Source organism: Schistocerca americana, chromosome 4, assembly GCF_021461395.2.
Source record: "Schistocerca americana isolate TAMUIC-IGC-003095 chromosome 4, iqSchAmer2.1, whole genome shotgun sequence".
Lineage (NCBI taxonomy): Eukaryota > Metazoa > Arthropoda > Insecta > Orthoptera > Acrididae > Schistocerca > Schistocerca americana.
Window position 1 is genome coordinate 810,231,551 of NC_060122.1, and position 24,354 is coordinate 810,255,904.

The window sequence follows — 24,354 nt, forward strand, 5'->3', positions numbered from 1 at the left end:
CTGATTTTCATCCAATTGGTCCTCAACTAATACTTGCACTTTCCTTTCAACAATACCTGAGAAGATTTTACCCACAACGCTGATTAAAGAGTTACCTCTGTAGTTGTTACAATCTTTTCTGTTTCCATGTTAAGCATGTTTCACTAGGGGAAAAATTAAAAAGGTCTTTGGAGAAAAGAGAAGCACTGTATGAACATCAAGAGCTCACATGAAAAATGAAATTCTAAACAGTGAAGGGAAAGCTGAAAGATGGAAGGAGTATACAGTGGGTCGATACAAAGGGAGATGAAATAGAAAGCAATATTATAGAAATGGAAGACGATATACATGAAGATGACATGGGAGATATGGTTCTGCAAGAAGAAACTGACCGAGCACTGAAAAGATCTACATTGAAACAAGGCCCAGGAAGTCAACGACATTCCGCCAGAACTACTGACGGCCTTGGAAGAGCCAGCCATGACTAAACTCTTCCATCTGGTGTGCAGGTTGTATGAGGAAGGCAAAATATCCCCAGATTTCAAAAGTAATGTAGTAATTCCATTTCGAAGGAAAGCAGGTGCTGACAGACTGTATGGATATTACTGAACTATCAGTACAATACGTTATGGTTGCAATACACAAACACACATTCTTTACAGAAGAATGGAAAAGCTGGCAGAAGTCAACCTCAGGGAAGATCAGTTTGTATTCCAGAGAAATGTACCAATACTCAAGGCAGTACTGACCCTATGACTTATCTTAGAAGACAGATTAAAGAAAGGCATACCAACATTTATAGCATTTGTAGACTTAAGAATTATCTTTTGACAGTGTGGACTGGAATACTTTCTTTCAAATTATGAAGGCAGCAGAGGTAAAATACAGGAGGCAAAAGGCTGTTTACAACTTGTGCAGAAACCAGACACCAATTATATGAGTCAAGGTTCATGAAAGGGAAGCAGTGGTTGAGAACGGAGAGAGACAAGGTTGTAGCCTATTGCTGATGTTATTTGATCTGTACACTGAGCAAGCAGTAAAGGAAACAAAAGAAAAATTTTGAAGTAGGAATTAAAGTTCAGGGAGAAAGAGTGAAAACTTTGAGGTCTGCCGATGACATTATAATACTTTCAGAGACAGCAAAGCACTAGGATGAGCAGCTGAATGGAATATTCACTGCCTTGAAACAAGGATATATGATGAACATCAACAAAATCAAAACAAGGATAACAGAACACAGTCTAATTAAATCAGACGATTCTGAGATAATGAGATTAGAAAATGAGGTGCTTGAAGTAGAAGATGATTTCTGATATTTGGGTGCAAAATAACTAATGATGGCAAAAGTAGAGAGGACATGAAATGTAGACTGGCAACAGTAAGAAACATGTTTCTGAAGAAAACAAAATTGTTAACATTTAATATAGATTGAAGTGTTTGGAAGTCTTTTCTGAAAGTATTTGTATGGTGTGTAGCTGTGTGTGCAAGTGAAACATGGACAATAAACAGTTTACACAAGAAGAGAATAGAAGCTTTTGAAATGTGGTGCTACAGAAGTATGCTGAAGATTAGATGGGTAGGCTCACATAACTAATGAGAGGATACTGAACAGAACTTGGAGGAAAAGAAATTTGTGGCACCATCTTACCAGAGGAATGGACCACTTTATGGGGCACATTCTGAGACGTCAAGGAATCACCAATTTCTACTGGACGAAAAAGTCTGGGGAAAACACTGTAAAGGAGGACCAAGAGATGAATACTAAGCAGGTTCAGAAGTATGTGAGTTGTGGTAGTTACTCGGAGATGAAGAGGCTTGCACACAAGAGAGTAACATGAAGAGCTGCATCAAACCAGTCTTCTGTTTTCATTCGGAAGACCACAACAACAACATATACATTTGGTACTATTATAGCTTCCCTGTACTTTTCCCTAAAGCACTTTGCATATGGTTTCAAAGTGGAATCCTGCTTTGCATATTTATATATCATTTTCTGATTTTGCATATTATCCACACATTTGACTTTTCATTAATTTTAATTCTCTTAAACAGGGTATTTCATATACTTAGTTTTCTTATAAAAGAAAGTACTTTCTGTCAGGAAGTAAGTGAATAATGTTGTAGCACAAAAACAGAAAGAACATTGGAGAAATGTGCAAGATTGAGGCAATAGCTACAAACCAGTTTTATATGAGAAAATAAAGGTCATCAGAACTGTATTTTGGAAAGATGGGTTCCATTTATGATCTAGACATCCTGATTAAACACTTCTTAGTTTCACAAAATTAACTGAGATGGTTCCTATGATAAGGTCAAATCAAATTTCTTTCCCCATATGTCTACAAGTGAGCTGCTCTACTGTCTGTAATGAAATCTATGTTAAATATAAGCTAAAATAAAACTATTTGCTCCTTCAGTAACTGCATTTTTGAGAGTTACCATCATTGACAGTTCTTTCCCAGACAAAGACTTGAGTTATTGTATACCACCCTCTTTATGTTACCAGCTTATGAATGATAATGTCAGCAGCCTTTGCAGACTGTTTAGCCTTCACAGACTGTGCACTGTTAAATGGGGCATTAAACATTACACTCCAGAAGATAGAATTACAAACTCATCTAGAATCACAAACTCACCTATTTGCTCCTACAGATACTATGTACAGGGCCTACAGTCTGATTTAACTTAAAAATTCTTACATTATTGCTTTGAGTTTCTAGATTATAATCTGTAAACACTCTCCTGTATCTTCAGTTTCCCAAAAATTTGTAATACTTTTTGAAACAATAAAAAAAAATAGTGGGAGAGTGAATTGAGGATCTTGATAATGATAACCGATTATTGGATATTATCAGTAGTTTTCAGTGACATCCATCACAATGAGCCATAGAGTATTCTGTCACCAATAGTGTTTGTAGATTGTAATATGATTTTTTTTAAGACAGAGAGGCAATGTAAATGCTTGAGGTTGACCCATCAACAACAAACACAAAGCTTGGACCACTGCCTCTTTAGAATGAAGAGCTGGACTTGCCTATGATGATCTGCTCTTGGCCACCTTATTCTGCATATGCCTTACACGAATATTCTTCAACTGTTGTTTATGGTAACCTCTGCTGAAGTGAAATCAATTCAACCTCTATACCTATTTTCTTTCTTGCAGTTCCAAATATCTTTGTTTTTTGCCTGCCTGCTAAGACTAAATAGTTGAAGTTTGAAGCTATGTCTAAAAAATACTACCCACATTAAAATACCACTTCTTTTAAATATGACCCTTTTACTCATATATTTTGTAGTTCCTCATAATGATAAAATACGCCATCTCTTGAGAATTTTGTGTAACACACTCCACTTAGTAACAGATCCAAAAAATACTTTATTAACCTGGCACATAAAAACAGCTACAACTGTTGACAATAACAGGTTTTAAAGTAGTTAAGTGTCAATAATTGCACTAATACAGAGTCTTTATGAAACTATGTATAAGTTAGCTTTTAATGAAAAATATAATAAGAATAACTTTCTAGTTACTTAAATTATAATGTAACAAGAAACAAAATCTACACTAATTTATCACAGTCTTTTGTAAATACTTTAAAAATATATTTCTTAATTAGCACATTTCAATTTCTGCAGATATACACTAGGCTTTTATTTCTTTCTCTGGCAGGCAAAATGAAAAAGACTGGGAATTCAGCTCCCTTAAAAATCATTTCTGTTACTGAAATGATTTACTTTTTTACAGCGCACCAAATTTTCATATGCCAAAAGAAAACACCAAGCCTGTTATCATGGTTGGACCAGGCACAGGAATTGCTCCTTTTAGAGGATTTTGGCAGCAGCGAATGGCAGAACTACAAGCATCTCAGAAAGGTTGGTCAATTGGTTTATCTACCTGTTTTCGATTAATGCATCACATTACACAAAATGTGCCACTGGCTTATAACTTATTTGTCAACACTGTCAACTGAAAAGGTGCCAATTTCAACATGAATTAAAAATATAATTGGCAGTTATCACAGTTTTTGCGCTTTTCATTGGGTGAACTTAGATGTTAACAATACAATCAAATTTTTTCTAACTATAGTCAAGCCTATGGCTGTTACCCTACACACAATACACATCGAATGAAAGGTACTGAGTAATGCTTATCAATCTAAGGCTCTTTCTAGGTAGTGTTAACAGAGGAGACCAGTAAAACCTCGATTCTTTAAAGAATCAAACTCCCACGTATAAAACATCTTCAATTGTCTGATTACTGTATAAACGAGTTAAAGTGTTAAATATTTGACATTATGGATGTAGCAAGAAATTTTTTTGAAAAGGACAGAAATTATATTTAATGTTTGTTTCGAACTGCTTAAGTGCTCTTATTTCAAATACTGGATGAATGGAGTTCAGGTAATTTGCGCACCATAAGATGAGGTGCCTCATGACATATACACAGTTTGTTGCAGAAATACTTGTCTCCCAGTGTCTACATTTTAGCATAAGATTGTCCTTCTTAAGGAGTAGATTATGGCAGAATTTTAAATTTGGTTTATAGATACATGAAACACTGAAAATCAAATTTTTATTGCCAGTGGTGGCCATTAGACAGGCAACCTGCATAATGGACCATCAACCATTAACCACGAATCGGGTTAGCCCTTTAATTAAATAGATAGAGATGAAAACAGCAGAAAATTTTGTCACATATTTGTTTAATAAGTGCAGGGGCATCACAGAGATGCTGAACAAATTACAGTGAGAAGTGTTGGGTATCCTGTGGAAGTTTAATGTTACCATTCCAACAGTGTGTGTTCCAAGATGTGGCAGGCAGCATATTATTTTCATAATCATCTTACAAATTAACCATAATGGGAAAATCAGAGAAATCTGAGCTCTTATCGAAGCCTACCAATAGTAATTCTTCCTGGACACCATCCATGTATGGAACAGGAAAGGGGGAATGTGATAGCACCACCAGAAGTACTATCCACTAAGCCTGGCAAAGTGGCTTGAGGATTAAATGTGTACATAAACAAGCTTGACACTTTTTTTTTTGTATTTTATATGGCCAAACAGTACAATATTCACAACTTACCATTTTATTTCTCAAGTCTTGTTAACCTGAATCCCAAACATTAACTGACTACACAAAATTCTACTGTTAATTTTTTTTTTACAATGGTAGGCAACAAAGTAAAATGAATGTATTGCCAAGTTGACAGAAAAAAGGATATTGCATGCATTTTAATTGCAACATTTCTTCAGTCATATTGTAAGCAGGTTTATCCATCAGTAAATACCAGCATGCATACCAGGCACAGCCAAGATATTGAATGTGCTTACAACTGGTTCAAACAAACAGTTTAATCTCATATTATGCAATTTCAAATGAACATAAATGGCCTGCTGGTACCAAAAATAGCTATTCTTGATTGCATATTGAATGAAACACAATATACAATATTCTTTGGGCTCAATCTGGGTAACATGAACAAAGAGTTAACAAAAAGATAAACAGCAAGCTCCATTTAGCTTGTTTTGTGCTTAGGAGTAATTCTCACTGGACTGAGACCAGAATGATGGCTTAATTTCCATACTTTTGCCCCATGTTGTCTTACGGAATTATCTTCAAAGGCAGTGGAGTGAAAGGAAACAAATGTAGCAAAATGGTGCAGTAATAAAACTTCATAAAATATGTACCCAAACATTCTGCAGAGATCAGTTAAAAACCTTTGTGTCCTTACACTCATTTTCCAATACATTAACTGTTTACTGGTACTTGTTAGTAATATAAATGTTTCATCTGAATTAAGAATTACACAACCACAACACATGACAAGATAGCAATTTGTATGTAGACTTTACCTCTTTGTCTATGATTCAGAGCAGGTTTTTGTGTTCTGCTGCATAGATTTTAAACCACTGCATAATGCAATATACTAAGAAACATTGAGAATTCAAAATTAAAGATAAGTCAGTCTTGTACATATGGTAAATATGTATGTCCCATTGTACCAGTTAATAGGGTTTCTTTCTGTTCCACTCACATACTATGCATGCTGTAATTAATCTAATCTTGTCCTCATGATCGCTATGTGAGTGATACACAGGGGGGTTGTAGTATATTCATAAAGTTACCAATTAAAGCCAGTTCTTGAAACTTTGTACGTAGGTTTACATCTATCTTCAGCAGTCTACCAGTTCGGTTCTCTCAGCATCTCTGTGACACTCAACCATGAGTCAAACAAACCTGTGACCATTCATACTGCCTTTATCTGTATACAGTCAATATCCCCTATTAGTCGTATTTGGTACAGGTCTCACACAGTTGAGCAGTATTCTAGACTGAGTCACATAAGCGATTTGTAAGCAGCCTCCTTTGTACACTGATTGTAATTTGCCAGTATTCTACCAATAAACTGAAGTCTACCACCTGCTTTATGCATGACTGAGCCTATGTGAGCGTTCCATCCCATATACCTGCAAAGCATTACACACAGCAATTTGTATGAGTTGGCTGATTCCAGCTGTGACTCAATAATATTATAGTCACAAGATACTATATTTTTATGTTATGTGCATAATTTTATATTTCTGAACATTTAGAGTAAGTTGTCAATCTTTGCACCACTCTCAAATCTTATCAAGGTCTCAAGGAATATTTACTCAGCTTCTTTCAGACAGTACTTCACTATGGATAACTGTGTCACCTGCAAAAAGTCTGAGGTTATCATTAATATTGTCCGCAAGGTCATTAACATGCAAATGAACAGCAAGGGTTCCAGCACGCTTCCATGGGTACACCCAAAGGTATTCCTACATCTGACGATGACTCTCCAACGATCATAATACGCAGTGTCCCCACTGCAATATCCTCACTCCAGTCAAAAATTTCACTTGATACTCCATATGGTCATACTTTTGACAATAAGTGTTTATGTTGCTCTCAGTGAAATGCTTTTTGGAAATCAAGGAATATTGCATCCACTTGACTGCCTTGATTCAAAGCTTTCAGTAAGTCATGTGAGAAAAGTGTGAAATGGGTGTCACATGATTGATGTTTTTGGAATCCAAGCTTATTGGCAATGGAGGAGGTTATTCTGTTCGAGATTCTTCATTAAGTTTGAGCTCAGAATATTTTCTAAGAGCCCACAACAAATCAATGTCAAGGATATTTTACAGCAGTTTATGGATAACTAGCCCCTCTCGTGAACAGGTGTGACCTGTGATTTCTTCCCATTACAGGGCATGGTTTTTTGTCCAAGGGCTCTACAATATATTATAGTCAGAAGAGGGGCTAACTCAGTAAAAATTCAGTATGGAATCTGATTGGGATTCCATCAGGCCCTGGAGGTTTGTTCCATTTTAATGATTTCAACTGCTTCTGAACACTAATGACACTAACAGTGATTTCACTCATCTTTTCAGTGGTACAAGGATTAAAAACGCATAGCTTTCATGTTATATTTACTATCCATCAGGTGTGATCAAAAAGTTAACAGGAAATTTTTTTCAGGTATCTTTAGTTATTCATTAACATCAACTTTGTCCCCTTCAAAGTAATCCTCCACAGATATAATGTCAGATGTAATACACTTTGGCCAGCATTTGTTTCCAGTTTCAGAAGCACATCTGCAACTCATTTTTCATTATGGTGTTCAGCTCTTTCAGTAATTCTGTTTTTCTCTCACCTTGAGAATACAAAGAGGTCACAGGAAGCCATGTCCAGCGAATACGGTAGCTAAGGCAGCATAATGGCTTTGGCCAAAGAATTACGATTAACCACTGAGGTGTGAGTGGGAGCATTATTGTGATGTCATTTCCATGTGTAATTTCATCACAGTGTGGTCGTTTTCATTGGATTTCTTCACGCAAATTGTGCATAGCTCCCAGGCAGTATTCCTTATTGGCCATACATCCATAAGTGAGGAACTCATGATGCACTCATTGCAATCAACGAAAGCAGTGAGAAGAAACTTCACATGTGATGGAATTTGTTGAATTCATCTACCTACACAGATACTCTGCAAATCACATTTAAGTGGCTGGCAAAGGGTTCATCAAACCATCTTCACAATTCTCTATTATTCCAAACTCGTATAACGAGTGGAAAGAATGAACATCTATATCTTCGTGTACGACCTCTGATTTCCCTTATTTTATCATGGTGATCGTTTCTCCCTTTGCAGATCGGTGTCAACAAAATATTTTCGCATTCGGAGGAGAAAGTGGGTGATTAGAATTTCGTGAGAAGATACCATCACAACGAAAAATGCCTTTCTTTTAACGAAGTCCAGCCCAAATCCCGTATCTGTGACACTGTCTCCCATATTTCGCGATAATAAAAACGTGCTGCCCATCTTTGAACTTTTTCGATGTACTCCATCAATGCTATCTGGTAAGGATCCCACACCACGCAACAGTATTCTAAAACAAGACGGACAAGCGTAGTGTTGGCAGTTTCCTTAGTAGATCTGTTACATTTTCTAAGTGTCCTGCCAATAAAACGCTGTCTTTGCGTAGCCTTCCCCACAACATTTTCTATGTGTTGCTTCCAATTTAAGTTATTCATAATTGTAGTTCCTAGGTATTTACTTGAATTTACAGCCTTTAAATTTGACTGATTTATCGTGTAACCAAAGTTTAGCAGATTCTTTTTAGCACCCATTTGGATGACCTCACACTTTTCATTCTTTCTTTGGTCTTGGATTTTCAGATGATTTCCATTGTAAAAGACTGAGCCCTGGTTTCAATGTAATACCAACATACCCATTTTTCATCACCTATTATAATCTTCTTCAGAAGGGCTGGATTATTGTTGTCTTCATTCAGCAATTCCTGGGTGGCTCCCCTCATAGGAGGTTTGAGTCCTCCCTCAGGCATTGGGGTGTGTCATGCTTAGCAGAAGTTAGTTTAAGTTAGATTAAGTAGTGTGTAAGCTCAGGGACCCATGACCTCAGCAGTTTGGTCCCATAAGACCTTACCACAAATTTCCAATTCTTGGGTGACATCTATGTGACATTGGTTTTGGTCAAAGTTCAACAATTTCGGAACAAAATTTGCTGCTATATATTTTATGCCCAAACCACCTGAAAAAATTTCTTGACATGAGCCAAAAGATATGCCGAAATCATTTGCAAACTCTCTGATGGTGATTCACTGATTTTCCCGAACGATTTCCTTTACTTCTTGCACATTTTCGTCGGTAATTGACATGCTAGGGTGTCCAGGACAGTCATGATCTCCAGTGTCTTCTTGACCCTCTTCAAAACAATTATACAACTCATAAACTTTCTTTTTAGTCATAGCAGATCCACCATAAGCCACAGTCAATATTTTGAATGTGGTTTTGCTGTACATACCATTTTTCAAGCAAAATTTAAAGCGTATTCTTTGATCCATTTGTTTCATAAACAAAAATTCGCTGAGCACTCAAAACCTCGTGTAACCTTTTTGGACTGTCAACAATAAACTAAATATTCAAAACAGCTGAAAATGCAAACATACACCAGGAACATCCGTAACAGCAACATACATTTTTTTTTGTTTTGAAAATTGGATGTAAACAGCCTGCGAAATTAACAAATTTCCTTTACTTTTTGGTCACATCTCACCTACAGTTTAATAGTTGTTAATCATTAATACTACTCTTTAACACATCAGAGGTGGCAGAATGGAGCACTGCTTCATATTAGGTTGGTGTAGAAGTTCGTAGTGTTTCTGTTTTGCATGTTGCTATTCCAGTTGCTATAGGTTTACTTATCGACTGTCATTTTTATTTGTAGTTCACTGCTGCTATTGTCATTTTGTCACCTGGAGATAGTGACTTGAGCTATGGGTGCTAGAAATTGGGGTGTCAAGTCGAGAAATCAGAACATTTCTGGCATTCTTCTGTTCAGTTCAGTAGAGGGGTGACAGCAGTGCAGGCAGCCAGAAATATGGGGATAATGTCACTGGACAGAGCAAGCCAAGGAAATGGTTTTCTTGTATTAAGGAGGATCATTTTGACACTAATGACCCTCCACATTCAGGAAGACTTCTGCAGTTATTATACTCTAGAACTGGAAAATGTGATGAACTGTGATCATTCCACCATCATGTGACATCTGCATGTAATGGGGAAGATACAAAAATCAGGTGTTTGGGTACCGATGCTCTCAGCCAAAATCACTATAGGGTTGCTGCTTATTCTGTTTGTAGGAAGAATGATTGTTTATATTCCTATGCATATACTGTTATTAATTTCAACAATATGGAAAGGATATACAGCTACTCACCACATAGAGGAGCTGTTGCATCACAGGCACAATGAAAAAGAATGCCAGAAATATTTCATCTTCTGGACAAATTCATTCTTCAGAACTACAAATTCACACAAGAACATCTCACAAACACATGGCCACTGTGTCTCCAGGCACTAAGGCCTGACTCCAGCTGCACCTGAACTGAGTTACCAAGTAACAATCTAACTGGGAAGTGTGCAGGGATATGCAGGAGACAGGTGCAGCACTGGGACACTTTGCTGGCAGGGTCGCAGAAAGCAAGAAGGGGGAATGGGAGAAGGGAGGAATAGAGAAGAGGAAAGGACTATGTAGGTGAGTTGGTGGAAAAAAAGGCATCTGTAGTTTTTACATATCTAGACTGAAGTGGCGAGTGAAAATTTGTGCCGAGGCCGGGAATCGAACCTTGGTCTCCTGCTTACTATTCAATGTGCATTATCCACTAAGCCACCTTGACACAGCGGTTCATATAACTGCACAGATTATCGTGTCACCCTCCTTGATCCAAAATCTCACTGCCACCCCACTGTTTTAAATTCCCCCTTGCATGCAAACACAATTGCCGAGGCTCTCCATGTTCTGGAATAGTACCTTAGAATTGAACGTAAATGGCGGATCCAGCCTGAAATCCAAATGGAATGACACAATTTCAGACTTTACCGGTCTCATACAGATATGATTTCATGTATATAGCCTAAAGTGGCGAGTGAAAATTTGTACCAAGGCTGGGAATCACACCTGGGTTTCCTGCTTACAAGGCAGGTGTATTAGCCACAAGGCAGGAATGTTAGCCACTAAGCCACCCTGGCACCCCTCCCTTCTTGATTCAAATTCTCACTGCCACCCCAGTCTACTTTAAATTCCCCCTTACACATGAACAGAATTCCTGAGATTCTCCATGTTCTGGAACAGCACCTCAGTATTGAATGTAAATAGGGAATCCAACCTGAAACCCAGGCGCAGGTACTTATACAAATGAAATGACACAATTTCAGAGACTTTAGTGGATGGTACTGTAATGAGAGGAGTGCTCCTTTGTGGCCAGACAGTGGGTGTGTGGGGGATGGTAGGTGTGTTTCTGAGCAAGGTATGGAGGATAGTTACAGTCTGTGAAGGCTTGATTTGACATCCTTGGCATATTTGGAGACTGGTTGCTTATCACTACAGATGCAACAGCTGTGGATCGCTGGAATGTATGGACGCTTTTTGGTGAGGAATGGTGGTAGTTGGTGAAGTGGAAATGTTGCTGGTGGGGGCCAGGTTTGATGTGGACAGAGGTACCAATGAAGCCGATCTTGGAGTGGAGGTCGACGTTGAAGAAGGTAGCTTGTTGGGCTGAGAAGGTTCAGATGAAGTAAATAGGGGATAAGGTATTGAGGTTCTGGAGGAATGTGGACAGGATGTTATCACCTTTGGTCCAGATCATGAAAATGTCATCAATGGATCTGAATCAGGATGGTGCCATGAATGTGCCTTCTGCTGCATCTGAGATTTGTTTGTACGTAAAATAATTGTGGTTGAGGATACAGTTGGCCATTGTGACCAGGACGGAGGTTGTAGGTCCGGAGTCAGTTGGATGTTGGGAATTGTACTGTTCACTACAGGCAAAGCCATGAGCACTGGGGATGTTAATGTAATGGGAGGTAGAATCAATAGTGATGAGCATGGCACCAGGCAATATAGGAATAGGAACTGTGGAAAATCGGTATAGGAAATGGTTGGTGTCTATTATGTAGGAGGGGTAGATTACTGATAATAGGATGGAGACTCGCTTTGTGGGAGCACACAAAGAGCCACAATGGGGCATCCTGGGTGGTTAGGTTTATGTACTTTAAGAAAGTTGTGCAAGGGAGGAGTGCAAAGAATGGTGGGGGATGGAAAGAGACAGACTCAGGGGAAAGATTCTGGGATGGACAGAAGGATTAGAGGAGGGACTGGAGATTTTTCTGGATTTCTGGTATTCAGTCTCTGTAGCAGAGCTTGTAGGTGGACACATCTGATGGCTGGCAGAGTTTCTCTACAAGGTAATCCCTGCAGTTCATAAGTACAGTGGTAGGGCCTTTGTTGGCAGGTAGAATTATATGTTCAGAATCAGTTTTTAGGTGGGTGATTGTGGTTCTTCCTGCAGATGTGAGGTTGGTTTCCATTTGAGGGATTTGGGGAATGATGGTGAGGCAAGGCTCGAGGTTTGGATATCCTAGACATTAACAGTGGGTGATTTGGGAGGAATGGGGATGGATCACAGTTGGATGAAAGAGTAAACTGAGTCAGAGTAGGGTTAGTATTGGTTCTGTATTGAGTTTGATTGGTACAGTTAATGGCAAAAAGAGTGTTACCACATTAGGGACAAGGAGAAGGTCTTTGAAAAGCACAGTGTGACTGGGAGTGGGTCAAAAGGTACAGCCATTGAAAAGGACTGTTACTTCAGTGGTACTGAGGATTTGAGGACAAGTTCATGACTGTGTTGCGGGGCAGTTTAGAATCTGGATTCTGTAGAGTGGCAGGTGGAATTTTTTGAGGGTGTGGATAGATGTAGTAGTTTTGGAAGGCATGGTTTGGTGGCCATGAGAAGATGTGGGGGAGGTTTCATGTATGCTTTTGCAGTGGAGATGGATAATGATAGTCAACATGTGAGTATAAGGTGAACATATTGGACAATTTTTTTGAGGTGGTATTGTGCATGTTACTCTAGTTCCTGGAGGGCAAGGGTTTTAATCAAGGAAATGGGATGCAGGAATTTAGACTGCAAGGCAGGATGTTTTACAAATGGAGTTGAGTTAGTGCAAGGAGGTTTGGGCCTGATTTATTTGATTTTACAGGACTAAGTTGGCAATGGCCACGGACTGACTTAATTTGAACAGACAGAGGTCATTCTGGAAGGAGGGGCAGCAGCTGGAGATCAACAATTTTATGATCAGGCCATTTGGGGGAATTCCACATGTTAGACAACACAAGAACAGTATGTGGGACTGGTTTATGGCTAGGGATAGGGATACTTTTTTATACTGGTGCATTTGCAAGGGCCAAGGCTCCAATGTGGAGGATAAAAACACACAAAAATACATAAAATAATGTAACACATCAAGGGAAAGTAGTAATGATGAGAACAACATAAAATTGTCTTTAATATGGGATGAGGTCAAAGTGAAAAAAATTAATAAAAATACAATAGAGTGGGACATGGGTCAGTGGGTGGATATGTGTGAAAGGAGAGGGCAGCAGATGTAATGGCATTAGGTGAGGAGACAGTAAGATGCTAGCTTGAATAAGGGAGTAGGGGAAGGGGGAGTAGGTGTGTGGTGCAACAAAACAGGCCTACACTGATACAGCAAAACACATGAAAATATGCAAGAATGAAGGCAAGTTATTTAATTTGAAGTACCAGAAACAATATCGGTGAGAAGAATGAGAAGCATGAGACACTGCCCCTGTGCGCTAAACAGACATGTAGCCATGTGCTGTGTGCAGACAAAACAGTTCATATGGTGATGTATGCACTACAGTTGTCAAAAATAAAACCTAAGAAAGTACACTACGTGATCAAAAGTATCCAGACACATGGCTGAAAATGACTTACAAGTTCGTGGCGCCCTAATGACTTACAAGTTTGTGGCACCCTCCATCGGTAATACTGGAATTCAATATGGTGTTGGCCCACCCTTAGCCTTGATGACGGCTTCCACTCTCACAGGCACACGTTCAATCAGGTGCTGTGCAGGCCAGTCCATTACAGGGATGTTATTGTCGCATAACCACTCCGCCACAGATCGTGCATTATGAGTAGATGCTCGACCATGTTGAAAGATGCAATCGGCATCCCTGTACTGCTCTTCAATAGTGGGAAGCAAGAAGGTGCTTAAAACATCAATGTAGGCCTATGCTGTAACAGTGCCATTCAGAACAACAAGGGGTGCAAGCCCCCTCCATGAAAAACATGGCCACACCATAACATCACCACCTCCGAATTTTGGTATTGGCACTACAGACGCGGGCAGATGATGTTCACCGGACATTCGCCATACCCACACCCTACCATTGGATCGCTACATAGTGTACTGAGATTTATCACTCCACACAACATTTTTCCACTGCTCAATCGTCCAATGTTTACGCTCCTTACACCAAGTGAGGCATCATTTGGCATTTCCCGGCGTGATGTGTGGCTTACGAGCAGCCACTCGATCATGAAATCCAAGTTTTCTCACTTCCTGCCTATCTGTCATAGCACTTGCAGTCAATCCTGATGCAGTTTGGAATCCCTGTGTGATGGTCTGGATAGATGTCTGCCTATTACACATTAAAACCCTCTTCAACTGTCAGCAGTCTCTGTCAGTCAACAGACGAGGTTGGGCTGTACGCTTTTGTGCTGTACGTCTCCCTTCACGTTTCCACAGCACTATCACATCAGAAATAGTGTACCTAGGGACATTTAGGAGTGTGGAAATTTCACATACAGACGTATGACACAAGTGACACCCAATCACCTGACCACGTTCAAAGTCTGTGAGTTCTGCAGAGTACCCCATTTTGCTCTCTCACGATGTCTAATGGCTACTGAGATTGCTGATATGGAGTACCTGGCAGTAGGTGGCAGCACAATGCACCTATTATGAAAAACGAGAGGTGTAGAGGCAGAAAAGGGCCAACGGCCTTGCTGCAGTGGTAAGACTGGTTCCTGTCAGATCACCGAAGTTAAGCGCTGTCAGGCTGGGCTAGCACTTGGATGGGTGACCATCTGGTCTGCCGAGCACTGTTGGCAAGCGGGGTGCAGTCAGCCTTTGTGAGGCAACCTGAGGAGCTACTTGATTGAAAAGTAGCGGCTCCGATCTCGGAAACTGACATACCGCCGGGAGAGCGGTGTGCTGACTACATGCCCCTCCGTATCTGCATCCAGTGACACCTATGAGCTGAGGATCACACAGTGGCCAGTCAGTACCGTTGGGCCTTCATGGCCTATTCGGGAGGAGTTTAGTTTAGTTTTTACAGGCAGGAAAGGAGAGTCACTGAGAAGAGTAATGTGACAGAAAATAGGACTACCTTTACACAACCATCCCCAATGGTCATGGCCTTACTGCTACTGAACACTACATTTTCCAATGTCCAACTGACTCCATACCTGCAATTTCCTTCTCGGTCATTGTGATCAATGTTATCCTCACAGACAGCAACTTCTCCTTTGAAGGAATCAACTACAAACAAATTTGTGGTACAGCAATGGGTACCCGCATGGCACCATCCTATGCTAACTTATTCATGAGCCATTTAGAGGAATCCTTCTGAACAATGCAGAATCCCAAACTCCTCATCTGATTCAAGCTATTGACAACAAATTCATGGTTTGGACTGAGGGTGGAGACACCCGATCCACATTTGTCCAGAACTTCAACACTTTCACCCTATTCACTTCACCTTGTTCTCTTTGCTAAAAAAAGCCACCTTCCTTGATGTTGACCTCCACCTCAAGGTTGGCTACATTGGTACCTCCATTTCAACAGATACCATTCATTGCACACCAAGAAGTCTCTTCCATACCTGGATGGTCAGTGTATCTGTAGTGACAAACAGTCTGCATACAAATAAACCAAGGGTCTCACTGACATCTTTACAGACCGTAATTACCTCAAAACTTGTCCAGTAAATACATTTCATTTGCCTTTCTCACCAGTCACCTATCAGCCTTCACATACAATACTAACTGTCTGGCCACAAAAGGGCATTCCTCCTGTGACTCGGTGCCACCAAGGACTGGAGCAATGGAGTTACATTCTCTGCTAGTGTTTCAATTACCTCTCATTGTGCCCTGAAATGAGAAATATCCTCCCCAGCCCTCTCACAGTGGTATTCTGCCATACATCCAACCTATGCAATATCCTTCTCCATCCTGTTCCCAAATGCTTGCTGGAATAACATTGCCACAGGCAGAGCTTGAGTAGTATGCATTTCTGTTGCTAGGCATGTATAGCACAACCAATTTCCAGTTCAGTGCTGTTGACCAGACTTGTCACATTCATTTGCAGTGACTGTTTTTGCTACTGCTGTTTTGTTCTTGTTTCTTTTTTTTTATGACAGCAAATTTAAGTCAACAATGTGCAGCAGTGAAATTTTGTTTTCTACTTGGTAAAAATGTTGCTGAAACTGTTTTAATGTTGAAAACAGAGTATCAAGATGATGCAGTGGGAAAAACTCAAGAGTAAGAGTGGTCTGCTTGATTTAAAAATGGGAACATGTTGATTGATGACAAACCTCTTTCTGGATGTCCATCAACTGCCCGAATCGCCAAAAACAGTGAAAAAATTCGAGAGCTTGTGCTCTCAGACTCTCAACAGACAACTGATCAACTGTCAGACATTAGCGCATTATCTTGGAGCTTGGTTCAGAGAATTTTAGAGGAATATTTGGGAATTTGTGGCAGACAGGAGACTGGTTCTTCCACTACGACAATTCTCCAGCACACACAGCCCTCTCTGTTAAACCGTTTTTGGTATGGCTCTGCTGCCCCACACACCTTATTCATATGACCAGAGTCTGTGTGACTTTTTCTTATTTCTACACATGTATAGGGGCATGAAAGGATGCTGATCTGACAACACTGAAGAAGTCAAGAGAAAAATGAGGGAGGAGCTGTCGGCCATGACAGCTAACGATGACTACAAAAAATGTTTCAAATACTGGAAGCACCGGTGGGACAAATGTATTAGTTGTAATGGGGTGTTTTGAGGGGGATAAGGTTGTTTTGTAAAAAATTTGAAAATATATAGCTTTTAAAAAATAATTCCTTTTTTTTGGGGGGGGGGGGGGGGGATACCACCTCATATGAGCAAGACCTTCCCCATGTATCTTCCCACTGGCATCTACTCCATTTCTGTCACTAAAATCTCCTACTCCACCAAAGACAGGGTCGCCTGTGAAATAAGCTATGTGATATATCAAATTAGCCACACCCTCTGTGCTACAGTTTGCGTGGGCATAACAATTAACAAGCTGTTTGTCTGCATGAATGGCCACCACCAAACTGCAGCAAGAGACAGCTGGACCACCCAGTTGCTGAACATGCTGCTCAACATGATGTGTTTCAATTTAACAACTGCTTCACACCCTGTATTGTCTTAATTCTTCCCACCACCACCAGTTTTTATGAACTGAGCAGGTGAGCACTCTTCCTACAACATATCCTTAGTTCCCTTCCCCCTATAGCCTCAGCCTTCACTAGTTCCTATCTTCCACATGCTTATCCCATTCCCTGCTTCCACTCCGGTACTACACATGCCATTTGTCCCACCAGCTCACCTACATAGTCTACTCCCCTACCCTCCCTTTCCATGTCCTGGCCTAGCCTCCCAATGCTACACTTAGCTATCCTACCCTGTCACCACCACATCCATGCACACTCACACTGGTAGCACTAGTATTCTCCCCCACCCCTATGCCACTATCCCTCACTCTCCTTGCACTATGCCTCTTCCTTACCAACCAATCCCCCTCCCTGGAGAAAAGGTGAGGAGTGCCAATCAACAACAACATAACACAGTCATCAGTTCAAAAACCTTTCATTCCAGTCACAAGACAGTTAAGATATTCCACTGAACGTTTTCATGTGGTAATAAAGCAGAATTAATCCAATGGCTGTTTTAAACACTACAGTATTTTATGAGGCACGTTCTTATTGGAGGTGGTATGCTGTGACAGACTAAGTCTGCCTGGCTACCTCAATCAATGTTGTTTAAGATATCATGAAGGGAGAGAGCATGTGAGTTGTAAGTGATGAATATTTTCAGAATCCATGTTGATTCCTTGGAAAATGTCAATTTGTTCTAGGTAGGTCATTATATTTGAATTTAGAATAAGTTCTGGAACTCTGCTACCTGTGGAGATGACTAATACAGGATGCTAAATCAATGGACCAATTCTCCTGCTTTATTTGCTCATAGTTAAGATTTGTGCTCATTTTTAAATACAAGCAATAGTATGCTGCTCACAGGATTTGTGGACAGTCATTGTCAACAGTGGAACTCGGTCACCTATAAAATCTTTACAGAATCGGAAGGGGACAGATGAGTCTCTGGGCTTGCTGAATTAATATCCCACCACAAACACTCAATGAGTTTTTTATTAATTCAGTGAAAGAAATAGGAGACGCAATTATCAAACCAGACATTAGTCCATCAGAGTTACTCTCCCAAAATTGGGGTAGACAGTCACTAAATACAAGCATGGTAACCTTCTCCGAAGTATCGCCTAGATATGTACAAGGGGTCATAAAACAACTGAAATCATCTGATAGCTTAGATATATATGGCATATCATGCAACCTGCTAAAAAAAAGTGTGTGACCGCATTCTCTACCCCTTAACCCATTGCATAAACAAGTGCTTACTTGAGGGATATTTTCCTGATGAGTTAAAACTGTCTAGGATCGTCCCAGTATACAAAAAGGGAGATAAAGACTCTCCATCTAGCTACAGGCCTATTTCAATAGTACCCGCATTGTCCAAGGTAATGGAATGCATCATGTACCAACAATTATCATCTCACTTTGAGAATCTAGGAATAATTAATGCTACACAATACGGGTTTAGGAAGAATCTGTCGACCACTGATGCAATCAACACGGTAGTCAGTTACATCCTCAAAGTTTTTGAGAACAAAGGCTTTGCTCAGGTCTCAATCTGTGACCTAAGCAAGGCCTTCGACTGTGTTGAGCACATGCCACTACTAGAGAAACTAGAATTCTACGGCATCAAAGAAAACGGTCTCAGACTATTAAAAGCTTATCTCAACAACCGTAAACAGGTAGTTTGTGTTGATAAGGAAATGTCAAACATAGAAAATGTTAAAGTAGGTGTGCCTCAGGGATCTGTACTGGGGCCCTTCCTGTTTCTGATAATGATCAATGACCTCCCCTCGTTTATTAGATCCACCACTGTATTGTATGCAGATGATACGACTTTTCTCCATAGCGGTAACAATCTTAATGATCTTAAAACGTGTGCTGAAAATACACTCACTCATGCAGCATATTGGTTCAGAGCAAATGGTTTCCTGCTAAATGAAAATAAAACTCAGCAGATAACCTTCACTCTAACAGACAAGCCGCTATCTGATGACCCTAGTTCTGTTAAATTCCTGGGAGTTTATTTAGACGAAAAGTTATCCTGGGGCCAACATGTAAACTATGTTAGTAGTAAACTATCTAGTGTAATTTATTTATTAAGACAACTCAGAAATTGTGTACCTGAAACATACATCAGATCATCTTATTTTGCATTTTTCGAGAGTATAATATCCTATGGCATTATCTTGTGGGATCACTGTAGTCATATACACGACATCCTATTATTGCAGAAGAAAGCCATTAGGATAGTTACAAATTCTTCACATAAGGCTCACTGCAAATCCTTATTTACTAAACAAAAAATTATGACTGTAATAAACCTCTATATATACAATGTCTTAATCTTTACGAAGAAGAACCTACAAGATGTGAAACGTAGAGAAAATGTACATTGTTACAACACAAGAAGCATCAAACACATATACACGCCTTACCACAGACTATCAAAATCAATAAATAGCTATGAAGTCACAGGGCACAAGCTATTTAATAAGCTGCCACATGCCATACAGGATCTTCCTGAACATACATTCAAAGAAAGACTGCATGAATGGTTTATTGCCCACCCGTTCTATGATATCAATGAATTCTTCAACTGTAAAATGCAGTAATCCAACAGATTACCCACTGTACATTTATTGTAATATAAGCTAAAATATTTCAGTAGTCAATACCTTATCACACTGTATTATAAATTGTAACTTCATTTGACGTTGTCAATTGCTGTAATGGCCTAAAGACAATAAAATCTTTATTATTTATTATTATATTTTAGTGACTTGAGCTGCTTTTCAACACCACTAGTACTGATTGCTCTATCATTTATCCTCCTTCAAAGGTGTGGCTGCTGAATGACAAGAACATTACCTGATTTTATTTTGTGGTGGAACATTTGCATTCTTTGTTTTCTAGTTATTGTGAAGCTTTATAAACAAGAAGTGTTTCTGGAAACTTCATTAAAGCATCTATTTTCATTTCTGAGTGATCAAAGTGTATTATTACAATATTATGAGAAGGAAAGTTGCTACCCACCATATAGCAGATAGGCACAACAAAAAGACTGTCACAAACAAAGCTTTCGCGTTTGCGAGCGCATATGTGTGTGTGTGTGTGTGTGCGTGTGTGTGTGTGTGTGTGTGTGTGTGATATAGCAAATCTATTTAATTATATGGGACTAAGGCATAACTTTTTGCAAATGTACCTATTCATCATTGAAATTCTTGCTAATTGCAAATCAATTATAAATATTAATTATTTATTTACTAAATTTGTGTACTCTACATTATTATTCAAAAAAATACTGTTCTGTTCTCTATATTACTAAAAAATTTGTGTCTTTTTTCTCACAGCTTTTAGTAGAAATAATTATTCTAAAGTATCTAAACAAGGCCACCATGGAATCACATAACAACAGGCAAAATGTGTGAGGGACTATCATAAATTTCAATAAAGTTTCTGAAGTGAGTTCATTTATAATTCAAAACTGAAATGTCCAAACTGTTACAGGTCCAAAAAATTTTGGGAAAATGTGGCTCTTTTTCGGCTGTCGCCATCGATCACTAGATCTTTACAGAGAAGAAAAGACATGTTTGGTGGAAGATGGTGTGCTGGACAAAGTATATCTTGCCCTCTCACGTGAGGCTAATGTGCCAAAGGTAAGAAACATATGTTATCAGATATACAGGACTATTTTTATAGGACTCCTATTAAGGACTGCTAGGATTGTAGCTGGGACTTAGTAGAGCACGTTTTTATTGGGAACCCACATTCAGAAATGTACTATTTGGATATAAAATAAGTATGAATAACAGATCACCTTCAAATCTACCGTTTCATGGTATAAACGCAGCAGGGACAATGAGTTCTGACCTACCTTCTCTAAAGGAGGCCATGGCATGGGCAACATTTCAAGCATTCATTCTCAGGCCCTCTTCCATGTGTCAAAGAGTGTCATCTTCGAAGTCAAAAGCAAAGTATGTCTGTGGAGCACCACTGTCAACCACTCCTAGTTTCTGAATGTATCAATTTCTCACAGAACTACAACTTTTTAGTCAATAGGGACTGATAAAGGCCGATTCTTTTCAGTTTTTTTTTTTCATACCATGAAGTGCAAAAGCTGAAACTTTTTTTATATCCAAATGGTACATTTCCAGACATTGGTTCATTATCAAAACTTAAGTCTGCTCCATAAACCCTAGAAGCCTGTAGCCTAATAGGAATTGTGAAATACCATATATATATATATAAATTATACAAGCTGCCTTATCAATACAATGATTGTCCAGATTGCATAACTATCAAGCTTCAATGCTTGGTTCTGAATGTATCTGTCAGGCAAACTGCCACTATTGCTGGGTCGCAATCTAGCTGAATCATACTGTACATAACTATAAGATATGTAATATTGCTACTATGAATAGCAGTTAACAACCACAACGAATATATAGCATTATGTCTTGTACTTATGTGCTTAAATACACTGAAGAGACAAAAGTCATGCAATAGTGATATGCACATACACAGATGGTGGTACAATCGTGCACACAAGGTATAAAAGGGCAGTGCACTGGTGGAGCTGTCATTTGTTCTCAGATGATTCATGTGAAAAGGTTTCCAAAGTGATTGTGGCCGCATGATGGAAATTAAGAGACTCTGAATGTGGAATAGTAATTGCAGCTAGATGCATGGGGCATTCCACTTTGGAAACCATTAGCAAATTCAGTATTTTGAGATCCACAGCGTCAAGAGTGTGCCGAGAATAGCAAATTCCAGGCATACCTCTCACCACGGACAACACAGTGGCCAATGGCCTTCACTTAATGAGTGAGAGCAGCAGTGTTTGTGCAGAGATGTCAGTGCTAACAGACAAGCAACACTGTGTGAAATAACAGCAGAAATCAATGTGGAATGTATGACGAACGTATCCATTAGGACAGTGCACAAAGTTTGGCGTTAATGGGCCATGGCAGCAGATGATCAACGTGAGTACCTTTGCTAACAGCATGATATATCTGCAGTGCCTCTCCTGGGCTTGTGACAATATCGGTTGGATCCTAGACAACTGAAAAACTGTGGCCTGGTCGGATGTGCCCCAATTTCAGCTGATAAGAGCTGATGGTAGGGTTCGAGTGTGGTGCTGACTCTATGAAGCCATGGACCTGAGTTGTCAACAAGACAAAGTGCAAGCTGGTGGTGGCTCCATAATGCAGTGGCTGTGTTTACATGAAATGGCTGAGTCCTCAGGTCCAGCTGAACAGGTCATTGACTGGAAATGGTCATGTTCAGCTACCTGGACATCATTGGCAGCAATACGTGGACTTCGTGTTTCCAAACAATGGAATTTTTATGGATAGCAATGCATCATGTCACCGGGCCACAACTGGTCTGGACAATTCGAGTGAATGATCTAGCCATCCAAACCACCCAACATGAATCCCATGCAACATTTATGAGACATAATTGAGAGATCAGTTTGTGCACAAAATCCTGCACAGGCGACGCTTTCGCAATTATGGATGGCTACAGAGGCAACATGGCTCAATATTTTTGCACGTGGCTTCCAACGACTTGTGAGTCCATGCCATGTCGAGTCGCTGCGTTACGTCAGGCAAAAGGAGGTCCGACATGATATTAGATGGTACTCCATTACTTTTGTCATGTCACTGTATTCCAACTTCAGAAGACAAATACATTAACCAGAACAGATGGTTTTAAATATTACCTATGAGAAGAAGAGGAATGTATCTGAGAGCTGCAATTGAGATTCACCACATAGACACAGATGATGTGCTGCAGGATGAAAGTTAGTTTGTTGGTTAGCTGGAAGAAAAAAGGAAAAAGAGAGTTAGCAAAGGAAAGAGAAACAGAGGCTCATCACAGGGATGTAAAGAATTTGGCAAGAATAACAAGTGAAAAACAGGTCCATAGTAAACGTTATAAAATTGCATAGGTTAATGTAACATGTAACAGAATTGTGAATCAGAAAAGCAAATGGAGGATAAAGAGCAGGATAAGGCATCAGCACCATTTCAGGTAAAAATTATGGAAAACTTGCAGGAGGCACAGAGAAGAGAAAAGTGAACAAAATAACAACAACATGAATGATCTAGTTTATTGTGCTCATTCTGATAGGGTATCACGTTAACTACCTTCACGACAACATATCATCTACATATACCACTAGGGTTAGATAGCAGCATTCCAAATAAATGGCAACAGATTACAGAAAAAGAATCTTTTTTCTGAAAGTCTACAGAAGATACACTGTAACTCAGGGTTTCTTTGCATGATGATATGTTATATGGGCTTCCACTCATTCATCTGCCATCTTCCATAGATCCCCTCAAGGATGAGAAGCTTCACAGATATGGTTCAAGTTGAGGAATACATTAACATGAGACGAAGACGCCACAGAAACTTAATCTATATACTATGTTAACAATAAACTATCACGATACAGCTTAATACTGGTCACATTTATGCTATCTAAGATTAATCAAGTAAATTAGTAAGGAAGCTGCTACTTGGAAAATAGATGCTGCCTCTTCAGTTTTAGTATATGCCTGCTGTTTATCTGATATTAATAGCTTAACCTATGCTTCATTACAATGGTATTTTTCAGAGAAAATATTATTTATCTATAAATAATGAGTCTTATTTATAGTTCAATATTACTTTTCATACATATTTATAACAAACACTGCTACTTGCCATGCAGTTAACAGTAAATATTTAGAAACTTTAGAGGAAGAGTGGCTAATGAGGTGTGGTTGCAATTTTATTTCGAATTAGTGGGTTTTCCCAATTTCTTGCTTTATATTAGATGGGAGATTTTTTAATATATTTTTGTCAGAGTACATAATTCCATTCAGAATCTTGGACAATGAGGTAAAAGTCTACATGAAAATTACTTGTGTGCCTTGTATCGTGATGGTGAAAATTACGGTTCAGCTTACACTGATTTTCATTATCAGCAACATAAGCCATTAAAGT

At 39.3% G+C, this 24,354-nt stretch overlaps 1 protein-coding gene across 1 annotated transcript in view; it reads left to right on the forward strand.

The window, feature by feature from the left end:
* LOC124613031 (nitric oxide synthase, salivary gland-like) overlaps positions 1-24,354 on the forward strand; it is a 159,237-nt gene that overhangs the window by 117,703 nt on the left and 17,180 nt on the right. The window contains 2 exon segments of the mRNA XM_047141599.1: positions 3,725-3,820; positions 20,828-21,017. Coding sequence (XP_046997555.1) covers positions 3,725-3,820; positions 20,828-21,017 — 286 coding nt within the window.